The sequence below is a fragment of the Lynx rufus genome, unplaced genomic scaffold (genome assembly GCF_022079265.1).
Source record: "Lynx rufus isolate CCGP_SWC_20201006 ecotype Redwood Valley unplaced genomic scaffold, mLynRuf1.p SCAF_12, whole genome shotgun sequence".
NCBI classification, from domain to species: domain Eukaryota; kingdom Metazoa; phylum Chordata; class Mammalia; order Carnivora; family Felidae; genus Lynx; species Lynx rufus.
The window spans coordinates 18,165,786-18,189,553 of record NW_025814826.1 but is presented as its reverse complement, the minus strand read 5'-3'; the positions used below and the strand labels follow the sequence as shown (position 1 = coordinate 18,189,553).

Here is a 23,768-nt window from a genome sequence, read left to right as displayed (position 1 = left end):
GGCTGTGTTGGCAGTTCTTACCTCCACTTCATTGTGGACACTTGTTACATGTGCAATTTTGCACTTATTTTTGTAGACTTTGGTTACAGGAGACTCTGACGAAACTGTAAGCTTCTCAAGGGCGGGAGCCATTTCTGTTTTCACTGGGTGATGATGCCCTTGGCATCTAGCACAGGGCCTGGTGCATAGGAGCAGCATAGTAAGTATTTGCAGAATACTTGGATGAAAGTTTCAGGAAAGACTTTCTCAGCAGTACTACCTGCAACCTGCTGGCTGCTATGAGGTCATGAAGGTGGATGAATATAGGCACACTTGGCTAATAGAGAGTTCACTCACCAGCCAAGAAAAGGCGACATGTAGTGAAAAATATTGTAATTATAAGCAAGATGGCATTTAGGACGTAGAAATAATATACTTTTAATTGTCTGAAAATGCGCTGTTAGACTGGCCTTTGTCAATAAATGCTAAATGAGTGAATTATAATGTTAAATAGGGCCGGCAATATTTATGAAAGACTCTAACATTCATAAAGTAATCCTAGCCCTAAAGGAAATAAAAAGTCAAACAAATTCAGTGTTAAAAGTTGAAAAGAAAGAATAAAATGCATTAATATTTTTAAATGCCAGGACATTATACTTGTGAAGCTTGTCTATGTGAAAGAAATTAGGAAATTTTTTGTATTCCTAAACATTTTTGGGAAGTTGTGTCAAAGCACTCTGTTTAGTGTTCAGATGTAGAAGTCTTTGGGGCTAGCCCGAGACCTCTTCTGTCTACATTTTGTGAGACTTTTAGGTCAGCTCTCACTAAGGTTTTTCCTTTCCTCTTCCAACATTACTTCTGCTCTCCCCCAACCCTGGGGTTGTGGCATTAAGCACGCGCTGGGTAGGAAGGCTGGCTGGCAGCGCCTTCTCAGAGGAGTCAGGTGATCGTTGTTTGAAGGCAGCTGCTTGAGGTTCAAGGCAGTCAGTGTCCCCTCTCTTCTGCCTCCGGACAGCTGGTTATTATCAAACTCGTAATAAGTCTTCCTTACTCATTGCCTGCTGGAAGAGGAGGGAGATTATGCAGTGGGCTTTTGGTTGATCCAATGGGAATTACATTGATCTGGTGTCTGGCTGTGGTTCTTATCAAGTGGATCGCCTCTAAGGTAGGCCATCTTTATTTTTAGGATTGTGACGTTCATCATTAGTTTATATATTTGATTGGAATAGAATTACTATGAATTTCTTTTGCTTCAGTTTTTATTTTTCTGATTAAAAGAGCTATGAGTTTTACCTGTCAGCTGAAAAGCTTAATTGTGGTCAAGCGTGTAATTTTTATTCTTCCCCCCACCTTATTCCTCCTTTTAAGGGCTTTTTATGGTATCGTTCCTCGGTATTGAAGTAGCTTCCCTCAGTATCATCCCCTTAAAGAAGTTTTTATAGTTATAGAAATATACCTTTTAAGATTAAATAATTATTAAACAATTTATAGTTTTGGTATACATATTTTAAATACTTTTGGAGGTAAGAATTTCCTAATACTTACGTTTAATGTATAGTTGAGAATTTCTGAACAGTTAGGAACTTTTTAAAAACTAAATAATAACCTCTCGTGTTCTCTGTTAAAGTGTTACTGCTACTAAGATGTGTACCTAACTTATAATATGTTGGAAAAAATGTAAGATTTATTATGTGTCTGTTGTTTTTGAACTTGAATTCTGAGGATCAGGATTCAGAAATGCTTCCATCTAGACAAAAGTCTCAAACTAAAGTAGGAAATATTTAAGATGACACTATGTGAAATTATTTTTTCTATACTTGTCTAAAAATGATTGTATCTTTCTTCCATCATGCAGCTTTTTTCTTCCTGTATTAAATTGAAGAATATTCACTTAAGATTTATAAGGCCAATCAGTATTTGCTAAGTAACACAAAGCTTCCATAAAGTTAAATTTCTTTTCCAACCGGGGTTTTAATCCTTGATACATAATTTTTCGCATTTAAGCATAATGTTTTAAGCATAACTAACTGTCCCTTACGTGAAGTAGTCTTAGTGAATATGATTGAAGAAATCTCTTTTTAAAAATTATCTCTTAAAAAAAAAAACAACAGTGTACTCAAATTTTTAAAATCCTTGTGTTTTGTAAGTTAAGAATTAATTTTGTTGCACTGACAGCTGTTTACTCATTGTTTTTAAAGGATTAGCTTACCAGGTTATTGAATGAAGGTCAAGTTAGTACTAATAACACGTTAATTGAGTTGTGGATGTTTTCAAAGACTTTTTACTTTTTTTCTAACCAGCAAAAATTTAAGTTTTTAAACAAAAAGAATGTTAACATTTTAAGTTTGTGTTATTTTTTGAAAAATATAATGTTTGCATAGGCCAGAAGAATGGGAAGGATACTAATTATTCAGTAGATCGATGCAGATAGACAATCAAACACCAGCATGTTTCTCTAGCACGTGTGAGATGAATATGCCCTTAAAAAGCTCATTTTACTACATCAGAGAAAACTGCTTTTAAAACTTTGACTGGACTTGCATCTTTTGTAGTCTGGTGCTGTTGTTTGGTAATGTTACCAAAAAACGTATTTAGTGCTACTGTTGATTAAGCCCTTTGACCAGTGGTTTACAAATCCACAAAACGGAGCCAACAAAACCTACCTTGTGAAGGTCTTGTATGGATTGAGATTTTGTATGAAAGCACCTGTAACAGTTCCTCACCCACAGTAGGAGTCCAGCAAGTGTTAGTTAATATATTATTACTTTTTCCATGTAAGGGAAATAAACATACTTTTGCACAGTAGATCATTTTAGTGGAAAACTTAAACAGGATAAAAACAGATAAAAATATCTTTGCTCGGTTTTTTAAAAGGTCTGTCTTTAAAAATTATGTATTAACTAATATTGGAACAATTTTTACACCTTTTGACATTCACTTCATAAGTCAGATCTTTGGTGGAAGAGAGATTCATCCTGATTTAAGATGAGCGAGTGTCTAACCGAACACTCAGAAGTCCTGTTAGCATGGCAGTGGATACTTTGGAACCTTAAAATTTAACTTGTTTATGCTGTGGCTGTCAGTTTCTGATTAGCTCAGCCTCGCCCATGTTTTGACCTATACTGGTTTGCTTTACAAGCTGTTCCCAGGATGGCTAAATTAGAAAAGTCACGAGTAGAAGCTTCTCAGTTATTTCCATTCACTGGTGAGGTGAGGTGGAAATGTGGATGATAGCTCAGAGTGTTTTATGACTGTCAGTGACACAGGATGTGGATTAACTTTGTTTTATTATTTTTATTAAAAATAGAATTTTACTAGCAGATGACTTTAAAATGGTAATCTTTAAAAAATATGTGTTACATCTGTGCTGCAGTGTTGGTGTATAAAGCACTCATAACTATGGTTTAAAATAACTAATTCTAACATGCAAATCAAATTTTTATTGTTCTTCATAATTTACAGTGTATTTTTCAAAAATGTGTTACTTTAGATTATTCTACCTCAATTGCTTAGTGAGAGAATTTAATAATATTTTTAATAATGTTTTTAATCTTGGTCTGTGAGGAGATAAATGAATGAATTATCCCTGAGGATATATTTGTTGATGGGTTCAGATAGATATATTTTAAGGTCCATTCTTTAAAATTGTCTTATTTGAATTTATTTTATAAGAGTTATGTGTGGTTTAATGTAGCATTTAAACTATTTTTGGATAAAACTTAAATTAGTAATGAATAGAATAATTTGAATAATCTGTACTTCAAGGAATTTAACATATTTAAAATTCTCTTATTTTGCCAGGTTTTTATGATTAATATAGACCTAATCACTCTTATTTCTAAATTAATGCCTCTATAAATAAGTCTAAAGGGATTACCTTAAAAGAAATTTAGTATGCCATAGATATAATTTAGATTCTGTTAACTAGTTTTTGACTTACATTATTTTAACAGGGAACTGATATTAGTCTTTCTCAGTCCTTGTAATGAGATTTTACATTCCTAATTAGTGGCTGTTTTAGTAAATAGTCATCCTATATTAAAGAAAATAGTAAGTCCAGTCACTTTCCTAAAGAGGGCTGTTAGAGATAACAAGTTACAATTCGTTTTAACAACCTGTTTATCCAAGTTGTTATTGGACACTAGCAAGTTAATAGGTGATGGCCATGACAAGCATTACATAGTGATATCTATAGTTTCATTAATATGTCCTGGCTGATAGAAATATTTATTTCCACATGTATGCTCTCTAGTCTACTAGGTTTTCCTCTAATATGGTGGTATTAAGGGGAGGCCTGTAATCTAATAAGCTAAATGTCTTAGGGGAGGATCGACAGCAAGTATGAGAGGTGCCTTCTCATACCAAGTGATTACAGTGGCTGTTTGCTCCAGAATAAATAGTTTACCCTGAAACTGTTTTAATTTACACTGCAGTAGGCTTCCTTCGGATAGTACTCTGTTGGTAGAAGACACTTTAAGCATGATGCTGCTATGAGTGTATTCTGTATGATTTAGTCCCTTGGGATTTTATATCAAGCTTTTCTTTATAGCTTTCTTTGTAGTAGATTTTTGTTTTACTTTTTACTTTTAATTTTATTTTGTGAATATATAATAACTGCACATGTTACAGAATTCAACAGGGGAGTCCAGGTGTCTCAGTCAGTTAAGCATCCAATTCTTGGTTTTAGCTCAGGTCATGATCTCACAGTTTTGTGGGTTCTAGCCTCACGTTGGGCTCCGTACTGTCAGCGCAGAGCCTGCTTGGGTTTCTCTGTCTCCCTCTCCCTCTGCCCTTCCCCCACTCAGCTGTCTCTGTCTCTGTCTCAAAAAAGAGAAAGAATTCAACAGATAAACATTGAAAAGTCCTCCTATCTCTGTCCCTCAGGCTCCCTGGAGACAATCAGTGTTAGAAATTAGAAATTTATCTTTGAAGCTTTTTTGTTTTTGTAAGGATACCTGAAATTGTGTTAAGAGTTTAATTGACATTTTTCTCTTACATGATAAGCATTATAAGGAGATAATAACAATGATTTGGGGAATTATTTTGCAAACTAAATCCAAGTAAGGGCTATAAATAAAAGTAAATTTCTTTATAGTGATAGTGGTAAAAAGATTATTTTTCATTGAGATTTCTAGGCGTGTGTTCAGGAGTTGTAAATCTCATGCCAGAATTTTGTGAGGGAAGAAGATCATTAATCTGATTTGTAGAAATATCTCATTGCTTTAATGTTTATTACTTTTGTTAATGAAGTCGAGCATCTTGTGTTTATGGGCTTATTATTTCTTTTCCTGTGAATAATATGTTTATGTCCTACCTGTTTTCCACACTATTATTCATCACTTTCTAGTTGATTTGTAAGGCACTTTTTTGTTCCTTCCATTTTTGGGTATAGTAGGAGGAAATTTGCCCTTTGTCATGTCTGTTGAACTCATTTTGATCCATCTTTCATGACTTCTAGACATGTCTTGTAGATAAGTTAGAAAGGTCTTTCCAATAGGTGGTTTGATCAGTTTTATTTTCTAGATTTTGAAATCTGTCTTTATATCAATTCTGGTATTCATGAGTTTATTCATCAACTTAATAAATTCACTAATTTATTTAGAATCTACTAAAAGCTACTGTTTTAGGGGTCAGGGGTACCATGGAAAATCAGACACAGTTGCTGCTCTTGTGGAGCTTCCATTTTAGAACGAGCAAACAAAGATAGCCATATACCAGCTAAGTGTCATACAGAGCAGGAAAGTAGGGCTATGGGAGAAGGTGGCTTTCAGGTGACTTTTGATTTGGTAGTCTTGGAATGCCTCTCTGGAGAGATGACATTTCATCTAGAACCTGAGAGATAAGAAGAGAACAGTGATGCAGTGATCCTGGACGAGAGAACAAGTATAAAGGCTGCATCTGTCTGTGGTGCAGTTGAGGAACAGCAAGGAATCCAGTGTGGCTGGGTCGTGGTGGTGAGGGTAGGTCAGAGGACACAAGGACCGAGAGGTAGGCAGATCATGGAGGCCTTTAGAAATCAGAGCTTGTGGCACAAAAACAGACACATAGACCAGTGGAGTAGAATAGAAACCCCAGAACTAGACCCACAAACGTATGGCCAACTCATCTTTGACAAAGCAGGAAAGAACATCCAATGGAAAAAAGACAGTCTTTTTAACAAATGGTGCTGGGAGAACTGGACAGCAACATGCAGAAGATTGAAACTAGACTACTTTCTCACACCATTCACAAAAATAAACTCAAAATGGATAAAGGACCTGAATGTGAGACAGGAAACCATCAAAACCCTAGAGGAGAAAGCAGGAAAAGACCTCTCTGACCTCAGCCTCAGCAATTTCTTACTTGATACATCCCCAAAAGCAAGGGAATTAAAAGCAAAAATGAACTACTGGGACCTTATGAAGATAAAAAGCTTCTTCACAGCAAAGGAAACAACCAACAAAACTAAAAGGCAACCAACGTAATGGGAAAAGATATTTGCAAATGACATATCGGACAAAGGGCTAGTATCCAAAATCTATAAAGAGCTCACCAAACTCCACACCCGAAAAACAAATAACCCAGTGAAGAAATGGGCAGAAAACATGAATAGACACTTCTCTAAAGAAGACATCCGGATGGCCAACAGGCACATGAAAAGATGCTCAACGTCGCTCCTCATCAGGGAAATACAAATCAAAACCACACTCAGATATCACCTCACGCCAGTCAGAGTGGCCGAAATGAACAAATCAGGAGACTATAGATGCTGGAGAGGATGTGGAGAAACGGGAACACTCTTGCACTGTTGGTGGGAATGCAAATTGGTGCAGCCACTCTGGAAAACACTCCACTGGAAAACAGTGTGGAGTTTCCTCAAAAAATTAAAAATAGATCTACCCTATGACCCAGCAATAGCACTGCTAGGAATTTACCCAAGGGATACAGGAGTACTGATGCATAGGGGCACTGGCACTTGTACCCCAATGTTTATAGCAGCACTCTCAACAATAGCCAAATTATGGAAAGAGCCTAAATGTCCATCAACTGATGAATGGATAAAGAAATTGTGGTTTATATACACAATGGAGTACAAGTGGCAATGAGAAAGAATGAAATATGGCCTTTGTAGCAACATGGATGAAACTGGAGAGTGTGATGCTAAGTGAAATAAGCCATACAGAGAAATACAGATACCATATGTTTTCACTCTTAATGTGGATCCTGAGAAACTTAACAGAAACCCATGGGGGAGGGGAAGGGAAAAAAAAAAAAGACGTTAGAGTGGGAGAGAGCCAAACATAAGAGACTCTTGAAAACTGAGAACAAACTGAGGGTTGATGGGGGGTGGGAGGGAGGGAAGGGTGGGTGATGGGTATTAAGGAGGGCACCTTTTGGGATGAGCACTGGATGTTGTATGGAAACCAATTTGACAATAAACTTCATATATTGAAAAAAAAAAAAAAGAAATCAGAGCTTGGTGCTGGACTGTATTCCAAGTGTGTGGAGAACCATTGGAGGATTTTGAGCAGGTGCTGAGTTGTTTGCTATTGCTTCTGTGTGAAGAGTGGACTGGAGGCCAAGAGATGTATCAGAAAAACTAGTCAGCAGCCCACTGCAAGAGTCCAGGTGTAGAGGTGCTCTCGCCTGAGATGGAAGGAAGTAGTAGGGATAGAGAAAGGGAGATGAGAGTGAAGGTAGAGTTGGCAGAACTTGCTGAGTGTATTTCAGCTCTTAAAATTTATTTTGTATTAATATATATATTTTAAATTTGTAATATTTGTTATTTTTTTTTTAATTTTTAAAAATGTTTATTTGTTCTTGAGAGAGACAGAGCATGAGCAGAGGAGGGGCAGAGAGAGAGGGAGACACAGAATCCAAAGCAGGCTCCAGGCTCTGAGCTGTCAGCACAGAGCCCGACGTGGGGCTCGAACTCACAAGCTGTGAGATCACAACCTGAACCAAAGTTGGACACTTAACCAACTGAGCCACCGAAGCACCCCCTATTATTTTTTATAATAGTTTTATTGAAGTACAATTCACATATACCATACAATTCACCCATTTGAAGTATACAATTCGGTAATTTTCAGTGTATTCACAGAGTTGTGCAGTCATTACCACAGATAATTTGAGAACATTTTCATTACCGTAGATAGAAACACAGTACCCATTAGCATTCACTCTCCATTTTTCCCCAGCTCTCCCAACTCTAGACAGCCACTAGGCTACTTTCTGCCTCTGTGGATTTGCTTGTTTGGGACATTTCATATCAATAGTACCATACACCGTATGGTCCTTTGTGACTGGCTCTTTTCACTGTTCTCAAGGTTCATCCATGTTGTAGCATGTATCAGTACTTCATACCTTTTATATGTCTGAATAATACTTCGTTGGTCTAGATATGCCAAATTTTATTAATCCATTCATTAGTTGCTGGATATCCAGGTTGTTTTTAGTTTGGGGCCATTATGAATAATGTTGCAAGATACATTGCCATATCTGTTTACTTTTTAAAATATATTTAAAAATTTTTTGTTTATTGTTTTAAAGATTCAGTGTTTTCTCAAATCTCTTTGAGTAAACTAATTACATTTTAAAAATTCTCAGGGCATCTGGGTGGCTCAGTCATTTGAGTGTCTGACTCTTGATTTCAGCTCAGGTCATGATCTCCCAGTTTGTGAGATCGAGCCCCGTGTCAAACTCTGTGCTGACAGCACGGAGCCTGCTTAGGATTCTCTTTCCTTCTCACTCTTCCCCTCCCCCACCAAAATAAATCAAGAAATATTTAAAAAATAAAAAATAAAAAATTCTCTTACTTCTTGCTAGCTTCTGGGCCGTTTGGTTGGTTTTTCATTTTGTTTCGTTTATTTCTAGCTGATGGGTTTTTTTCAAATGATGATCCTTGTTTGCTTATTCATATGTGTTTAAATTAAGGGCATGGTAAATAGTTGGACCATATCTCTTCTTCAGTTCTGTCTACCTCTGCAAAATGTCTCTCACCAAGTGGGCTTATCTGACTCTGCCATTAACTTTCTACCTGGTGCGTGTTCCTTACTCTGTATCCACTTGTATGGTATTGCTTAATCATATTACAGTTGTCTTCCTCACAACTAGAGATTTTAAGAGCAGATGCCATATCTAATTTCATTTTGTATATCCAACTTCTTTTGCACAGTGCTTTACAAATAATAATGTCTGTTGAATTTCGTATAACATTACTTGTCATGCATTAAACATGTATGTTTTTTTTCCCTAGAGGCGTGGAGCGATTTCCTATGACAGTTCTGATCAGACTGCATTGTACATTCGTATGCTAGGTAAGCATTATTTATTTTGTACCAATATCAGTTAATTTTGTTATCATCCAGTGTTATTTGAGATTGAGATAGCTTTCATTTGGTTACTTTTCATTACTATTTGCAATAGAAATAATCTATTATTTTGAAGTTTAAAAGTCTCAAAACCAATATTGAATGTGATATAAATGAAGAGGCATTTTAGAGTAATTGAAAAATCTCTGGCTTAATAACTGGGACTCTATCTTTAGTACAAAATTTTAAATTGAATTCTAGGGGCGCGTGGGTGGCTTAGTCAGCTAAGCTTCTGACTCTTGATTTCAACTCAGGCCATGACCTCACAGTTGAAGAATTTGAGCCCTGTGTGGGGCTCTGTGCTGAGAGCACGGAGCCTGCTTGGGATTCTCTGTCTCCCTCTCTCTCTCTGCCTCTCCCCCACATGCGTGCTCTCTTCCCCCCCCCACCCCCTCCCTCTCTCTCTCAAAATAAACATTGAAAAAAATTTTGAATTCTGAGCATTCTTCATAAAAAGTGTTTCAGATTTGTAGAGTTGCTAAATGCTAAAGAGATGTCCATGGACAAAAAGGAGGCCATGAAATACCTGATCACATAGTACTGTCACTGCATGAATTTTGTTGTCACATGGCTGGCAAGGAAGACCATTTGTCTTTGTCCAGTGTCTGTTCCTAAATTTTTAATATATTCCTCAAGTCCATAAGGTAAAATGAATTTAGATTATATGTGTATAATTTTCTTTCTCTCTCCCTCTCTTTGCCAGATTTCTCTCCTCATCCACACACTCGTCAATCCCTTCTACTTTAATTCATACTATTAAAAACATACTATTAAGATTCCAGGGACACCTGGGTGGCGCAGTTGGTTAAGCGTCCGACTCTTGATCTCGGCTCAGGTCACGATCTCATAGTTTGTGAGTTCAAGCCCTGCATCAGCCTCTGCACTGATGTTGCAGAGCCTTCCTGACATTCTGTCTCTCCTCTCTGACCCTCGCCCGCTTGTGCTCGTTTGCTCTCTCTCTCTCAAAATAAAGAAACTTAAGATTCTAGTAGGCAGGTTTACTTTGCTTTTCTTTTTTTTTTTTTTTTAAATTTTTTTTTCAACATTTATTTATTTTTGGGACAGAGAGAGACAGAGCATGAACGGGGGAGGGGCAGAGAGAGAGGGAGACACAGAATCGGAAACAGGCTCCAGGCTCTGAGCCATCAGCCCAGAGCCCGACGCGGGGCTCGAACTCACGGACTGCAAGATGGTGACCTGGCTGAAGTCAGACGCTTAACCGACTGCGCCACCCAGGCACCCCTACTTTGCTTTTCTTAAAGGAGTCTTCCGTGACTCCTTTCCTCGTGCTCAGAATTCCTCCCTCGACTTCTAAGATATTGAGCCATTCATGTTCTTCACCTTTTTCTGGTTTGTTTGCTTGCCTTTTTCACGAATCCTTTTTCTTCCTCTTAAGCCTAAGTGTTCTCCAGTGCCCCGTTTTTGCTCTTCTTCCTTTTTTCCCCTCTTTAATTTACCTTGGATGTCTGCCTCATCTCCATTCTACTCTGGTACATATTTTTTTCCTCACGACTGTGTGGCTTTTTCCTCCTTACAGTCTCCATCTCTCTCAGAAAACATGTTCAGGATTCTGCTCTCCTGAAAACAGACCTTTAGACTCATTTTTTTTTAAACTCTGTAGAATATTCCCACATGAGTGTAATATGTCTATTAAACAAAACATTTGTGTTGCCCAAGTCTGTTCATTTTTAAGTCTTTTGCTGTCTCAGAACATGTAACTCCATTCTTCTGGTTGTCACATCAGAAACCTTCAGGTCCTTTTTGTCTCTTATTTCTTACCTACTCCATGTCTACTTTATCAGCAAATCCTCTTTGCTAATACCTTCAAAACATATCCAGAATTTCACCAGCCACTGCTGTTACCATCCCGATCTAAGCCGTAGTTATTTTTTTATTGTTATAGTTGCATTGTTGTACATTAAACCTCCAGAACTTATCATGCACATCCCTTTGAATGACATCTCTCCATGCCCACCCCCCCACCAAGTCATAGTTATTGCCTTGTTTCTTACGTTTGCTCCTTAGCCAGTCTCCCTGCCTCTTCCTCTGTGCCTCTTCTCAGTTATAGTCTATGTGGTCAAAGTGAACATTTTGAGACATAAGTTAAATCAGTCTCACTCCTCCCTTCAGAATCTTCGGATGGTTTTCTGTCTTAGACAAATAGCCAGAGGTATTATGATGGTCCACAAAGGTCCTGCGTGATCCAGCCCTGCTACCTCTCTGACCTCACTTGACACTCACCTCACTCTAGTCATGCTGGCCTCTTTGCTTGACCTTGAACATACCCCTTCTCAGGATATTTTATTTGTTCTTCCTTGTGCCTGGAAACTTCTTCTTCCGGATAGCCACATGGCTCACTGCCTCACTTCCTTCAGGCTTCTCTGCTCAGATACCTCCTTTCCAATGAGGTTTTCTCTGACCACACTAGTAAGTCAGTCCTCCCCTACTTCTCCCTCCATATTCCTTTTTCCTTGCTTTAGTTTTCTCCAGGTTAGTTATTGCCATCTTCCATAGAATGAAATTATTACTTGTTATGTTATTTGTCTCCATGAAAGCATACATTTCATGGAGACAGGGACTTTATGTGTTTTGCTCACTGGTATATTTGCAGTGCCTGACCTGTAGTGGATGCTCAGTAAGAGCTTAGTTTGTTGCAGGGTAAAGGAATCCCCACGTGAGAAAGATGATTAATCATTGTGGGGTGGACTCAGATGGCATGAGCCTTGTTGGAAATGATGGCCTTATTTAGAGAAACAACAAGTGAGCAGGAAGTCCTTCTAGGCAAGCAGAATTCAAGGGACTGAAGACCTAAAGGTTGTGCAGTTGGAGGCTGTGGAAGTATAGTGGGGAAAGTGCTGCCTTTGGAGCCCACAGAGCAAAGTTTAAATCCTGACTTACCCTTTACACTAGCTTTGTGGCATGAGCAGGCTACCTCTCACAGTCTCAATATCTTCATCTGTAAAATGGGGACTAAGATTCCTACCTCTCAGAGTTGCTTAGAGAATTATAATAATGCCTATAAGGAGCAGAGTGTCTGGTACACAGTTGCAGTGGTTATTTTGCTGTATGGAGAAGTAGATCCGAAAGTCCTATAGACACATGTAGAAACAATTCTGGGCTTATAAAGGTTGAAGTTTAAGTTAAGACCCAACTAAAGGCCTTGGGTATATCCATAGTCAATGAGAAAAGAGAAAAGTTATATCAAATTAAACATTTATTGCAAAGTCTTTAACACTTTACTTTTCTGTACGTTTATAAAATTGTAAGGTACTTGAGAATAGGTAATATATTTTCTTTCATGTCTCTTATAGTCTATAGGATGGTGCTAGACACTTAATATTTTTCTTTCTGGATTTTTAAAATTTTGTGCTGAGGATTTTTTAAACTCCTTGTGAATAATAAGATATTAGGTTGGATTGTTATATACTTGTCATGTTTTCAAATGCTAACTTTAAAATTTAGATTGTAATTTTTATTATTGTAAGGGAAGATGAAAAAAACCCCTCATCTAGCCTTACAACTCAATATTGAAAATTTGTAAACCCCTTCACATAAATCCACTCTCAACTACTTATTCCATATATATCACTAATGGGTCATTACTTGTGAGTATGATACCACATAAACCTTTGCTGCATATGGGAGCTTCTTCCCAGATGGCAGCCTTCTAAGCTTATGTTTTATTCTCGATTTTGTCCAGGAGATGTACGTGTAAGGAGTCGAGCAGGATTTGAATCAGAAAGAAGAGGTTCTCATCCATATATTGATTTTCGTATTTTTCATGGTGAGTGTTGGCATATATGGTATTTCTCTTAGGCTTTCAGTAAACTTTACATTTTCATAAAATTATGTAATTTTTCAAAAGAAAAAGAATACAAAAAAACAGTATGTTTTGAATGTCTTAAAAACACTGGGTCATGATAAATGACACTTTATTTCTAGCTAATGTTAGTAAATGCTTAGAGACAATTAGAATTGGAAAGTATAAAATACGAAAGCTGATATAGTTTTTCTTCTTTCCAATTTAAATGTGAAATACTTTGGTACATTTTTTTTCTTTCATATAAGATATATATGTAATCTTTTAAGTTGTTTTATTCCAAATGTTTTGTCTTCACTACCCTAGATAAAATGTTTTTGTGCAAATGACATTTTGTAAGGTATTTTCATAGCTAATAACGTGTATCCTGATTTATTTGAAAATACACCTCCAGCCTTAAAGGTTTTTGGTAGAATGCATATTTTGAAAACAAGTGTTGTGTGGGTCAGGCCCATAATGGAGAAAATGGAAAAAACAGAACTTCTAAAACCGTTAAGCATTAAACACATCTGATTTTGGAGGAGTTCCATTTTTGGTAATATTGGATAAATTATTTGGATTAACACTCCAGTTTTAAAAATTAGAAAAACTGGACAAAGTGGAAGACATGTATTTGAGTGTATTGGAATGCTGGGAAGGCAGAGATGAACCTGGCATTTAGGCTACTTTTCCTCTGGGTAGCATCTACTGATTCTGGGAAAGGTGGATGAGAAGCTGAGCAGAGCTTCTGATGGACACTTAAGGCTGGAAAAACAAAAACAGGTGTTAATACTCCACCAAGGTTGGGTAAACCCTTTATGCCATTGGAACCCCAAAGTGGTATCCCTTAGAAATAAATCTGGCTTTGAAATAGCTCAATCTGTGATTAGATTAAGGTAATCTGTTATTTGAGTACCACTAGCCACCTACTTGAAGTAAATGTTAATCTTTGGAGGAAGGTAACATTACCCTAAATCTCAAGTTAACTCTAAATTTTTCATAAAACACTGAATTAAAAATAAAAAGGCAAAAGGAGGTAAGACAGTGTGACCAAAAATGAAGAGGAAATGATAGAAACATCCACAGGAGATTCTAATAATGGAATTCTTTCACATGAGCTGCAAAATGACTATTATGTTGATGGGAGGAAAAAAAAAAAGGAATGAGAATTTCAGTAGAGGACTGAAAATTGTGAAAAAAAGAATCAAATAGACGTTTAAGAATGAAAAATAACGTACCTTAAATAAGAACTCATTGGAGATGGTTTTAATAGCAAATAAGACCCCAAATTCAGAGAGAATTAGTGGACTGGAATATTAGGTCAAAAGGAAATCATTCAGAATGAAACACAATGAGGCAAAAGGTAGAAAATATGGAAAAGACACATGGAATATGTTCTAGTTACCTATTGCTCTGTATCTGTCAAGACTTGTGGAGAATCTAAGATTTTACCTTATAATTGAACAAATAAGTTAGCCTATTACTGCTTCCTGGATGCTAACAGAAGACACAAGTCTCCTGGGTCAGAGGCAAAGGACTTCTTATTCATGGCACAGCAGGCAACATGAAAATCATATTGTGTCAGCTCCTCTAGCCCCACCACATCCCATAGTGGCAACCTGGAGGATTTTATGTGGATACTGTGCACACAGTGAATTTTCATTACATCTGAGCAGTAATGAGCTTGGGGAGGATGCCTTTTTTACAGCAATACTTCTCTTTGTCCCAGAAAAAGATATTATTTATTCCTCAAGGTTGCTAGCTGCAAACACAACCCTGAGAAATGGCCCGGGTAAAATTGGTCAGGGCTTGGCAGGAAGAATGTACAGGGACACTCAGAAGTATCCTCTGTGGAGGATTATCTCTCCCAAAAGTAACAAATGACTCTAAAACATATTGGCCTAAAGCAACTTTTTTTGTGTTCATGATTCTAAGGTTCAGGAATTTAGTCAGCATATCAGGTTCGATTTGTCTGTGATCCACAGTGCTTTGATTTTCAGCTGGGGTAGTTCAAACAGCTAGAGATGGCTGGGATGGCTCCACTAGCTCCATAGTCTGGGGCCTTGCTTTATCTCCACATGTCCCCTCCTGGAGCTGGAACATCTAAGATGACTTCTGCATTCTTATATGTGATGCCAGGGTAGGGTAGCTGGTATTTCTGGGGCTGGCCAGCGTTTCTTTCTTTCCGTAAATGGCAATCTCAGGGTAGTTGGCCTTCTTCCATGGCAGCTGGCTTCACCCAGAGCAAGCATTCGAAAAGAGAGGAAGTATGGGAACACCTGGTCTCTGACCATGTGGGCATGGACACTGGCACATTTTCGTATTCTGTTGATCAGCTGTGTCACACAGCTTGCTCAGATTCGTGCACAGAGGACATAGACCCCACTTGTCAATGGGAGTAAGGTTAAAAGTTTTTTAATCTTCTATCCTTAATCTGGCACAAAATGTGTTAAAAAGGTTATTAGGGTCCCAGGAGAGGAATGGGAAAATATAGCAGAAGTAGTCTTTGGAAAGGTAATGGCTGAAAAATCTCTAAAGCTTGATAAAACACATTAACGTACAGATTCAAGAAGCCTTATGAATCTTAAGTACAGTAACATTACAAGAAAACCACAGTAGATTAGCACAGTATAAGTAGAAACCAAAATCAAAGAGAAATGGTTTCACTCATATGTGAGCAAAAACAAATGACCAATGGGGGAGTAAAAAGAGAGGGAGGGAGGCAAACTAGCAGACTCTTAGCTATAGAGAACAAACTGATGGTTACCAGAGGGGTGGTGGGTGTGAGTATGAGTGAAATAGGTGATGAGGATTAAGAAGGGCACTTGTTGTGATGAGCACTGAGTGTTGTGGGGAAGTGTTGAATCACTATATTGTACACCTGAAACTAATATTACACTGTATGTTAACTAACGAATTTAAATAGAAACACACACACACACACACACACATCTATATCTATTTATGTATATATAGGGCATTTTAAACCTGAGAGTAAACTCTTTTCCAAAATGGAAAAGAAAAGGGGTGCCTGGCTGGCTCAGTCAGTAGAGCATGCAAGTATTGATCTCAGGATAGTGACTTCAAGCCCCACACTGGGCACGGAGCCTACTTAAAAAAAGAAAGAAAAAAGACATGCAAAATGGAAAAGTAAACCAAATAAATAAATAAAAGTAGTGAGAACGGGAAATAAAAGTAGTGACAGAGAAAGAAAATCATTATCTTCAAAGGAGCAGCCATGAGATTGCCAGAAACACATTCTGTTTCAACAGAAACTAAGAAGCTAGAAGACAAAGGAAAGTTAGCTTCAAAGTGATGGAAAAAAATAAATAACTGTCAAACTAAAATTTCACCCACAAACTCTTCCAGAGAATAAGAGAAAAAAAGGACACACTTCACAACTTATTATAGGCCAGCATAATCTTGCTACTAAAACCTAGCAGGGATATGACAAGAATAGAAAATTACAGCCAGTATCACTCACGAATATAGATGAAAGTATAACATACTATCAAATTAAATCTGCAATTTTTAGGAAAAAGAATATATTTTGACCCAATTTCTATTTTCCCAGAAATATAAGATTGGCTTAACATTCAAAAACCAGACATTATAATTAGCCGTGTTATTAATAGAATAAAGGAGAAAAGTCACAGAAAGACCAATATATAAAGAATGTCATTTATCACCTTTTCTATTCAGTATTATTTTGGAGTCTCTAGCTAGTACTGTAATTTAAGAAAAAGAAATAAAAGATATAAAGATTAGGAAAGAAGTATAAGTGTCACTATTTATGAATGACATGATTATGTACTTAGAAAACTATTAGGAGTAATAGGTGAGTTTGCAAATTTGAAGGGTGCAAAGTCAATATGTAGTTGTATTTCTGTAAAGCATCATTGACAAAAATTGAAATAACAATTTAAATTTACATCAACGAAAGATCAAATATGTAGGGATCAGTCTAACAAGAGATGCATATGACTCTGCATAGGAAACTATAAGATATTATAGAGAAAAGAAGACCTAAGTGAACAGAAGTATATACTATTGTTCATGGATTGGAAGATTGAATATTTTAAAGATGGTAGTTTTTCTTGAATTGACCTATAGATTTAGTGAAATCACAATAAAGATCCCAGCAGGGTTGTTTTTTTTTTCCCTTTGGTAGAATCGACACACTGTAAAACCTACATAAAGATTAAAAAAGCCCAGGGGCACCTGGCTGGCTCAGTGGGTGGAATGTGTGACTCTTGATCGCAGGATTGTGAGTTTGAGCCCTGCATTGGGTGTAGAGATTACTTGAAATAAAATCTTGAAAAAAAAGAAAAAGCCCAAAGTAGTCAAGACAATCAGAAAAAATAAGAACCATGTTATAGAAGCTTTATATTCCTCCCAGTTCTAAAGACTTGTTATAAACTATAGTTATAGTTAAGGTAGTGTGATATTGGTTCAAGGACTGAGAAATAGGCTAATGAAACATTGTAAATTTCAGAAACAGATGCACACATATTGGGGATGTTTGGTTACAAATGTAGTAATGTAGTGGAAAAGATTATCTTTTCAATAAATGGTCCTGCAGTTGGTGAGATCGAGCCCCAAATCAGGCTCTGTGCTGGGCTCTGGGATTCTCTCTCTCCCTCTCTCTCTGCCCCTCCCCCACTTGTGTGCACACTCTTTCTCTCTCTTTCAAATGAAATAAGCATTGAAAAAAAATTTTTTAAATAAATGATGCTGAATCAATTGGCTACCCATATGGGAAATCACGAATCTTGACCCCTTATTCACATCATAACAAAAAAAATCAAATTTGGGCGTATTTAGTTTTCCAAATTATACTGATAACTCAAAATGAGCAAGAAGAATTGATTTAGTGATGTAGATAGAGGTGGTGATAAGGGAAACCTGATGATTAAATGAATTTAAAAGAACAGGAAGATAGATGTAGCAAATACAGACAGACAAGTGAAAGTCCTTTAGAGACTTTTCACTGCGAAGAAAAGGAAAGAGAGAGGCAGCTGTCACGGGAAGTAGGATCACTAAAGACAGAAATTAATAGCAAGACTGGGAAACAAAAAGACCTGGACACCTGGAAATTTTTTAAATTCTAAAATAAATGCTTGAGTCAAAGAGGAGATGAAATCTGATTTTGCAGACTATTAAAAAATGATCATTAAGACTACACATGAAAAAATGGTGAAATTCAGTTAAAGCAGTGCTTATGGGAAAATTCATGGCATTAAAAATATTTACATTAATAAACAGGAAAAAATGGGGCACCTGAGTGGCTCAGTCAGTTAAGCACCCAACTTCGGCTCAGGTCATGATCTCACGGTTGGTAGGTTCGAGCTCTGCATCGGGCTCTGTGCTGACAGCTCAGAGCCTGGAGCCCGCTTCAGATTCTGTGTCTCCCTCTGTCTGCCCCTCCGCCACTTGCACTCTGTCTCTCGAATTGTCTCAAAAATAAATAAACATTTTAAATAAAACGTTTTAAATAAATAAATAAATACAGGAAAGAATGAAATAAGTGAATTAAATAGTCAAGTTCAAGAAGTTAGAAGAAGAATAACAAAGTACACCTAAGGAAGGATGAAGATAGCAGTTAGTAAAGATAAAAAACAGAAATTAATGAGTTAAAACCTAAAATAAAAATAAACTAAATAATTACTCTTTGCAACAAAATCGATAATGCCGGCTAACTCAGTCAAGGGATTAAATTAAGCCATGATGAATACTTAAAAACTAAGGGGAGGGGGGAATCCTTAACAGATACAAGGGAAATTAAGAATAAAAATAGACTGCTTAAGAATAATTCTGATTTGGGTCTCCTGGATGGCTTAGTTGGTTGAGCATCCAACTGACTCTTGATTTCAGCTCAGATTGTGATTCCAGCATCATGGGATCGAGCTCAGCATGGAGCCTGCTTGAGATTCTCTCTTTCCCTCTGCCCCTCTCCCCTGCTTGCTCTCTCTCTTTCTCTCTAAAATGAAAAAAAAAAAAAGGAATAATTTTGATTAATTTTTTGCTTAGGAAAAAACATTTTTTAAATAAAAATGTTATTTATGTTAACATGGGTTTATTATATTTCTTTAAAAGACTATTTTTTAGAACAGTTTTGGGTTCAGAGCAAAATAGAGAGGAAGTATAGAGATTTACCACATACCCCCATACCACAGATGCATAGCTTCCTCTACTATCAACATCACCAACAAGTGTGATATATTGATTAGAATTGATGAATCTATATTGACACATCATAATCACCCAGAGTCCATTGTTTACATTAGAGTTCACTCTAGGTGTTGTACGTTCTATGGGTTTGGACAAATATGTAATGACACGTATCCATTGTTATACAGAGAATTTTTATTGCCCTAAAAATCCTTTGTGTTCCACCTATTTATCCCTCCTTTCCCCAACCATTAGCAACTAATGATCTTTTTACTTTATCAATTGCTTTGCCTTTTCCAGAATGTCATATACGTGGAATCATACAGTAGGTAATGATTAAGTGAATTTAAGAAAACAGGAAAATAGATGTAGCAAATACAGACAGATTGTATTTTCAGATTGGCTTTTTTAACATGAATAATACTCATTTTAGATTACTCCTTACCTTTTCATGACTTGATAGCTTCTTTCTTTTTAGCACTGAATAATATTCCATTGCCTGGATGTACCACAGTTTATTTCTCCCCTACCTACTGAAGGACGTCTTGGTTGCTTCCAGGTTTTGGCACTTACGAATAAAGCTGCTACAAACATCTATATGCAAGTTTTTGTGTGGATATAAGTTTTTGACTCCTTTGGATAAATACCAAGGAGTGTGATTGCTGGATTATATGGCAAAGAGTATGTTTAGTTTGGTTAGAAACTGCCAAACTGTCTTCCAGAGTGGCTGTACCACTTAGGATTCCTTCCAGTAATGAATGGGAATTTCTGTTGCTCCACATTCACATCAACATTTGGTGTTGTGAGTATTCTGAATCTTAGCCTTTCAAATAAGTATGTAAAGGTATCTTGTTTTAATTTGAAATTTCCTGTGGGTCATCTTTTCATAGGCTTAATTTGCCATCTGTGTCTTCTTTGATGAGGTATCAAGGTTTTGGGCCCATTTCTTTAATCAAGTTGGTTATCTTCTTGTAGGACATTAAGAGTTCTTTGTGTACTATGGATAATAGTCCCTTATTAGATATGTCTTTTGTAACTATTTTCTCCCATCCTGTGGCTTGTCTTCTCATTCTCCTGACATTGTCTTGCAGAGCAGAAGTTTTTAATTTTAATCAAGTCCATCTAATCAATTTCTTTCATGGATCGTGCATGTCTTTGGTGTTGTTTCTAAAAGGCATTTCCATACCTAAGGTTATCCAGATTTTCTTCTGTGTTATCTTCTAGGAGTTTTATAGTTTTTATTTTTTTTTTTTTTTAATTTTTTTTTCAACGTTTTTATTTACTTTTGGGACAGAGAGAGACAGAGCATGAACGGGGGTGGGGCAGAGAGAGAGGGAGACACAGAATCGGAAACAGGCTCCAGGCTCCGAGCCATCAGCCCAGAGCCTGACGCGGGGCTCGAACTCACGGACCGCGAGATCGTGACCTGGCTGAAGTCGGACGCTTAACCGACTGCGCCACCCAGGCGCCCCATATAGTTTTTAATTTTATACTTAAGTCTATCATCCATTTTGAATTAATTTTTGTGACGGGTGTAAGGTCTGTGTTACATTCATTTTTTTGCATATGGATGCCCAGTTGTTCCAGCACCATTTGTTGAAGAGACTTTCTTTGCTCTGTTGTATTGCTTTTGTTCCGTTGTCAGAGATCAGTTGGCTATTTTTATGTGGGTTTATTTCTGGGCTTTCTACTTTGTTCTACTGGTCTATTTGTCTGTTCTTTTGCCAGTACCACACTGTCTTGATTTTTGTAGCTTTATAGTAAGTCTGGAAGTTGGACAGTGTCAGGCTCCCAACTTTGTTCTTCTCCTTCAATAATGAGTTGTCTAGTCTGGGTCTTTTGCCTCTCTGTGTAAACTTTACAATCAATTTGTTGATATCCACAAAATAACTTACTGGATTTTGATTGGGATTGCATTGAAACTAAGGATCAAGTTGAGAAGAACTGACATCTTGACCATATTGAATCTTCCTATCCATGAACATAAAATATCTCCATTTATTTAGTTCTTTTTTTATTTCTTTCCTCATGTAGATCTTGTATGTACTTTACTAGATTTATTAATAAGTATTTCATTTTGAGGGGTGCCAATGAATATGGTATTGTTTTTCATTTCAAATGCCATTTGTTTATTGCTGGTACATAGGAAAGCAATGAACTTTTCTATACTAACCTGTATCCTGCAACCTTGCTATAATAATTGCTTATTGGTTTCAGGAATTTTTTTGTTTATTCTTTCATGTACAGACAATCATTTCTTCTGTGAACAAAGAGGGTTTTCTTTCTTTCTCTCCAATCTTTATATGTTTTATTTTCTTTCTTATTGCATTAGCTAGGACTTATAATGTTAAAAAGAATGGTGAGAGGAGACATCCTTGCCTTCTACCTAATCTTAGTGGGAAAATGTCAAGTTTCTTACCATTCAGTATTTTAGCTGTGGGTTTGTTTTTTGTTGTTTTTGTTTTTAAGAGGGTACATGCACGTGCACATGGGAGCAGGGGAAGGGCAGAGGGTTAAAGAGAATCTTTTTATTTTAAAATTTTATTTATTTTTATTTTTTTAGAGAAAGAGTACAAGTGGGGGAGAGGGGCAGAAGGAGGGAGAGAGAGTGAAGCAGGCTCTGCACTCAGCATGGAGCCCAATGTGGGGCTTGGTCCCATGACCCTAGGATCATGACCCAGGCCAAAATCGAGAGTCAGATGCTCAACCTACTGAGCCTTCCAGGCACCCCTAACTGTGGGGTTTTTATAGATATTCTTTATCAAGTTGAGAAAATTCCCAGTATTCCTAGTTAACTTGAGAGGTTTTATCATGAAAGGGTGTTGGATTTTGTCAAATACTTTTAATGCATCTGTTGGTATGATCGTGTGTGTGTGTGTGTGTGTGTGTTTAAGTCTGTTGATGTGATGGATTACATTAATTTATTTTTTAATGTTGGACCAGCCTTGCATACGTGGTATAAATACCACTTGGTTGTAGTATATAGTTCTTTTAATACATTTTTGTATTTGACTTGCTGATATTTTGTTGAAGATTTTTGCACCTATATGCGTAAGAGATACTGGTCTGTAGTTTTCTTAGAATGTTTGTGTCTGGTTTTATTATTAGAGTAATGCTAGCCTCATAGAGTGCGTTAGAAGTATTCCCTCTGTTACAGTCTCCTGAAAGAGATTGTAGAGAATTGGTATAATTTCTTCCTTATGGGTTCAGTAGAATTCACCAGTGAACCATCTGGGCCTGATGTTTTCTGTTTTGGAAAGTTATTAATTATTAATTCCAATATTTTAATAAATATAGGCCTATTCAGATTGTCTATTCTTGTGTGAGTTGTGGCAGACATTTACTGTGGGGTTCTGGTCAGACCTGGAGGTAAATCTCACTAAATTGTTGGGATGCCCCATGACTGGGTCTCAGAATTGGTCACACTCAGCCTCCAGAAATTCATCAGTTATTCATCTGTGCTCCAGTAAATTGTTATTCTTTCTCACCATCTCTTGGTCTCTCACATCTTGAGGGAAGTGGTTTGCCCTGTGTCCTCACCTCTCTTACAGATCCTAGAAGAGTTCAGTCTGGTCAGCTTTTTATTTATTGTTAGGACAGAGTGGCAGCTTCCAAGCTTCTTATATGTGGATACAGAAACTGGAAGTACTGTTGTGTTATTTTTTAATGAAATGATAAACAAGTATTTACAAATTTCATTTTAATTTCTATCATGGTGAATATCAGTAGCTGTAACTTATATAAGCGAGAGCTCTTTGGGGCAGTCAGTAATTTTAAGTGTAAAGGAGTTGTGAAAAGCAGCATGTTTGGGAAAGTTGCCCAAGAGTTACGTCAAATCATGAGGTCTAGAGATTTTACAGGCAAATTCTTCTGGATCTTTAGAAGACTGATGATTATTTTTAAGAAGAAAATACACTCTTATTGTACGTGTCTGTTAAAAAAAGTTTTTGAAAAAAAATGTAGCAAAAGAGATTCCAACAGCATAAAAGAACAATAGTCCAGTCTTAGTGGGTTTGTTTTAAGGAAGAACGCAAGCATAATTCAATATCTAGATTTTGTGGGGGTGTTTTTTTTGTAACAATATATTGACAACATTGGTTGCTTCCAGGAAGAAATGGGTGATTGAGAAAATGAAAGAAAAAGAAGTGTTTTATCGTAGAGCCTTTTGAATTTTGATTCATGCGAATGTATTATCATTGAAAAGTTTAAATAAAATTACTTATGAATATTGTAATATTCATTAATTAGGATGTGAATAAGGATATCAGTAAAAAGGTTAATTCTAAATATTGGTATTATAAAGAAAGGTGCAGTTATATTGGGAGTCTCTAGAATAACCCCTTGTTTTTCACTGAATTTACTGAAATGGAGGATTTGAAACGTGTAATTAATATTGGAATTTTAAATAAGGACATAAGAGACCTTTTGGTTGGGAGAGTTGAAAGTACTCTCTAGTGGAATTAAAA

At 36.7% G+C, this 23,768-nt stretch overlaps 1 protein-coding gene across 10 annotated transcripts in view; it reads left to right on the top strand.

The window, feature by feature from the left end:
• The window catches only part of PDE7A (phosphodiesterase 7A), a 140,785-nt gene that overhangs the window by 53,982 nt on the left and 63,035 nt on the right, over positions 1-23,768 (top strand). For all 10 annotated transcript variants that reach the window (XR_006961101.1, XR_006961096.1, XR_006961095.1 and 7 more), the window contains exons 2-3: positions 9,218-9,278; positions 13,033-13,116. Coding sequence is in view for 1 of the 10 variants with exons in the window: in XM_047073985.1 (XP_046929941.1) it covers positions 9,218-9,278; positions 13,033-13,116 (145 nt within the window). In the remaining 9 variants the exon portion in view is untranslated. The remainder of the gene's footprint in view (positions 1-9,217; positions 9,279-13,032; positions 13,117-23,768) is intronic.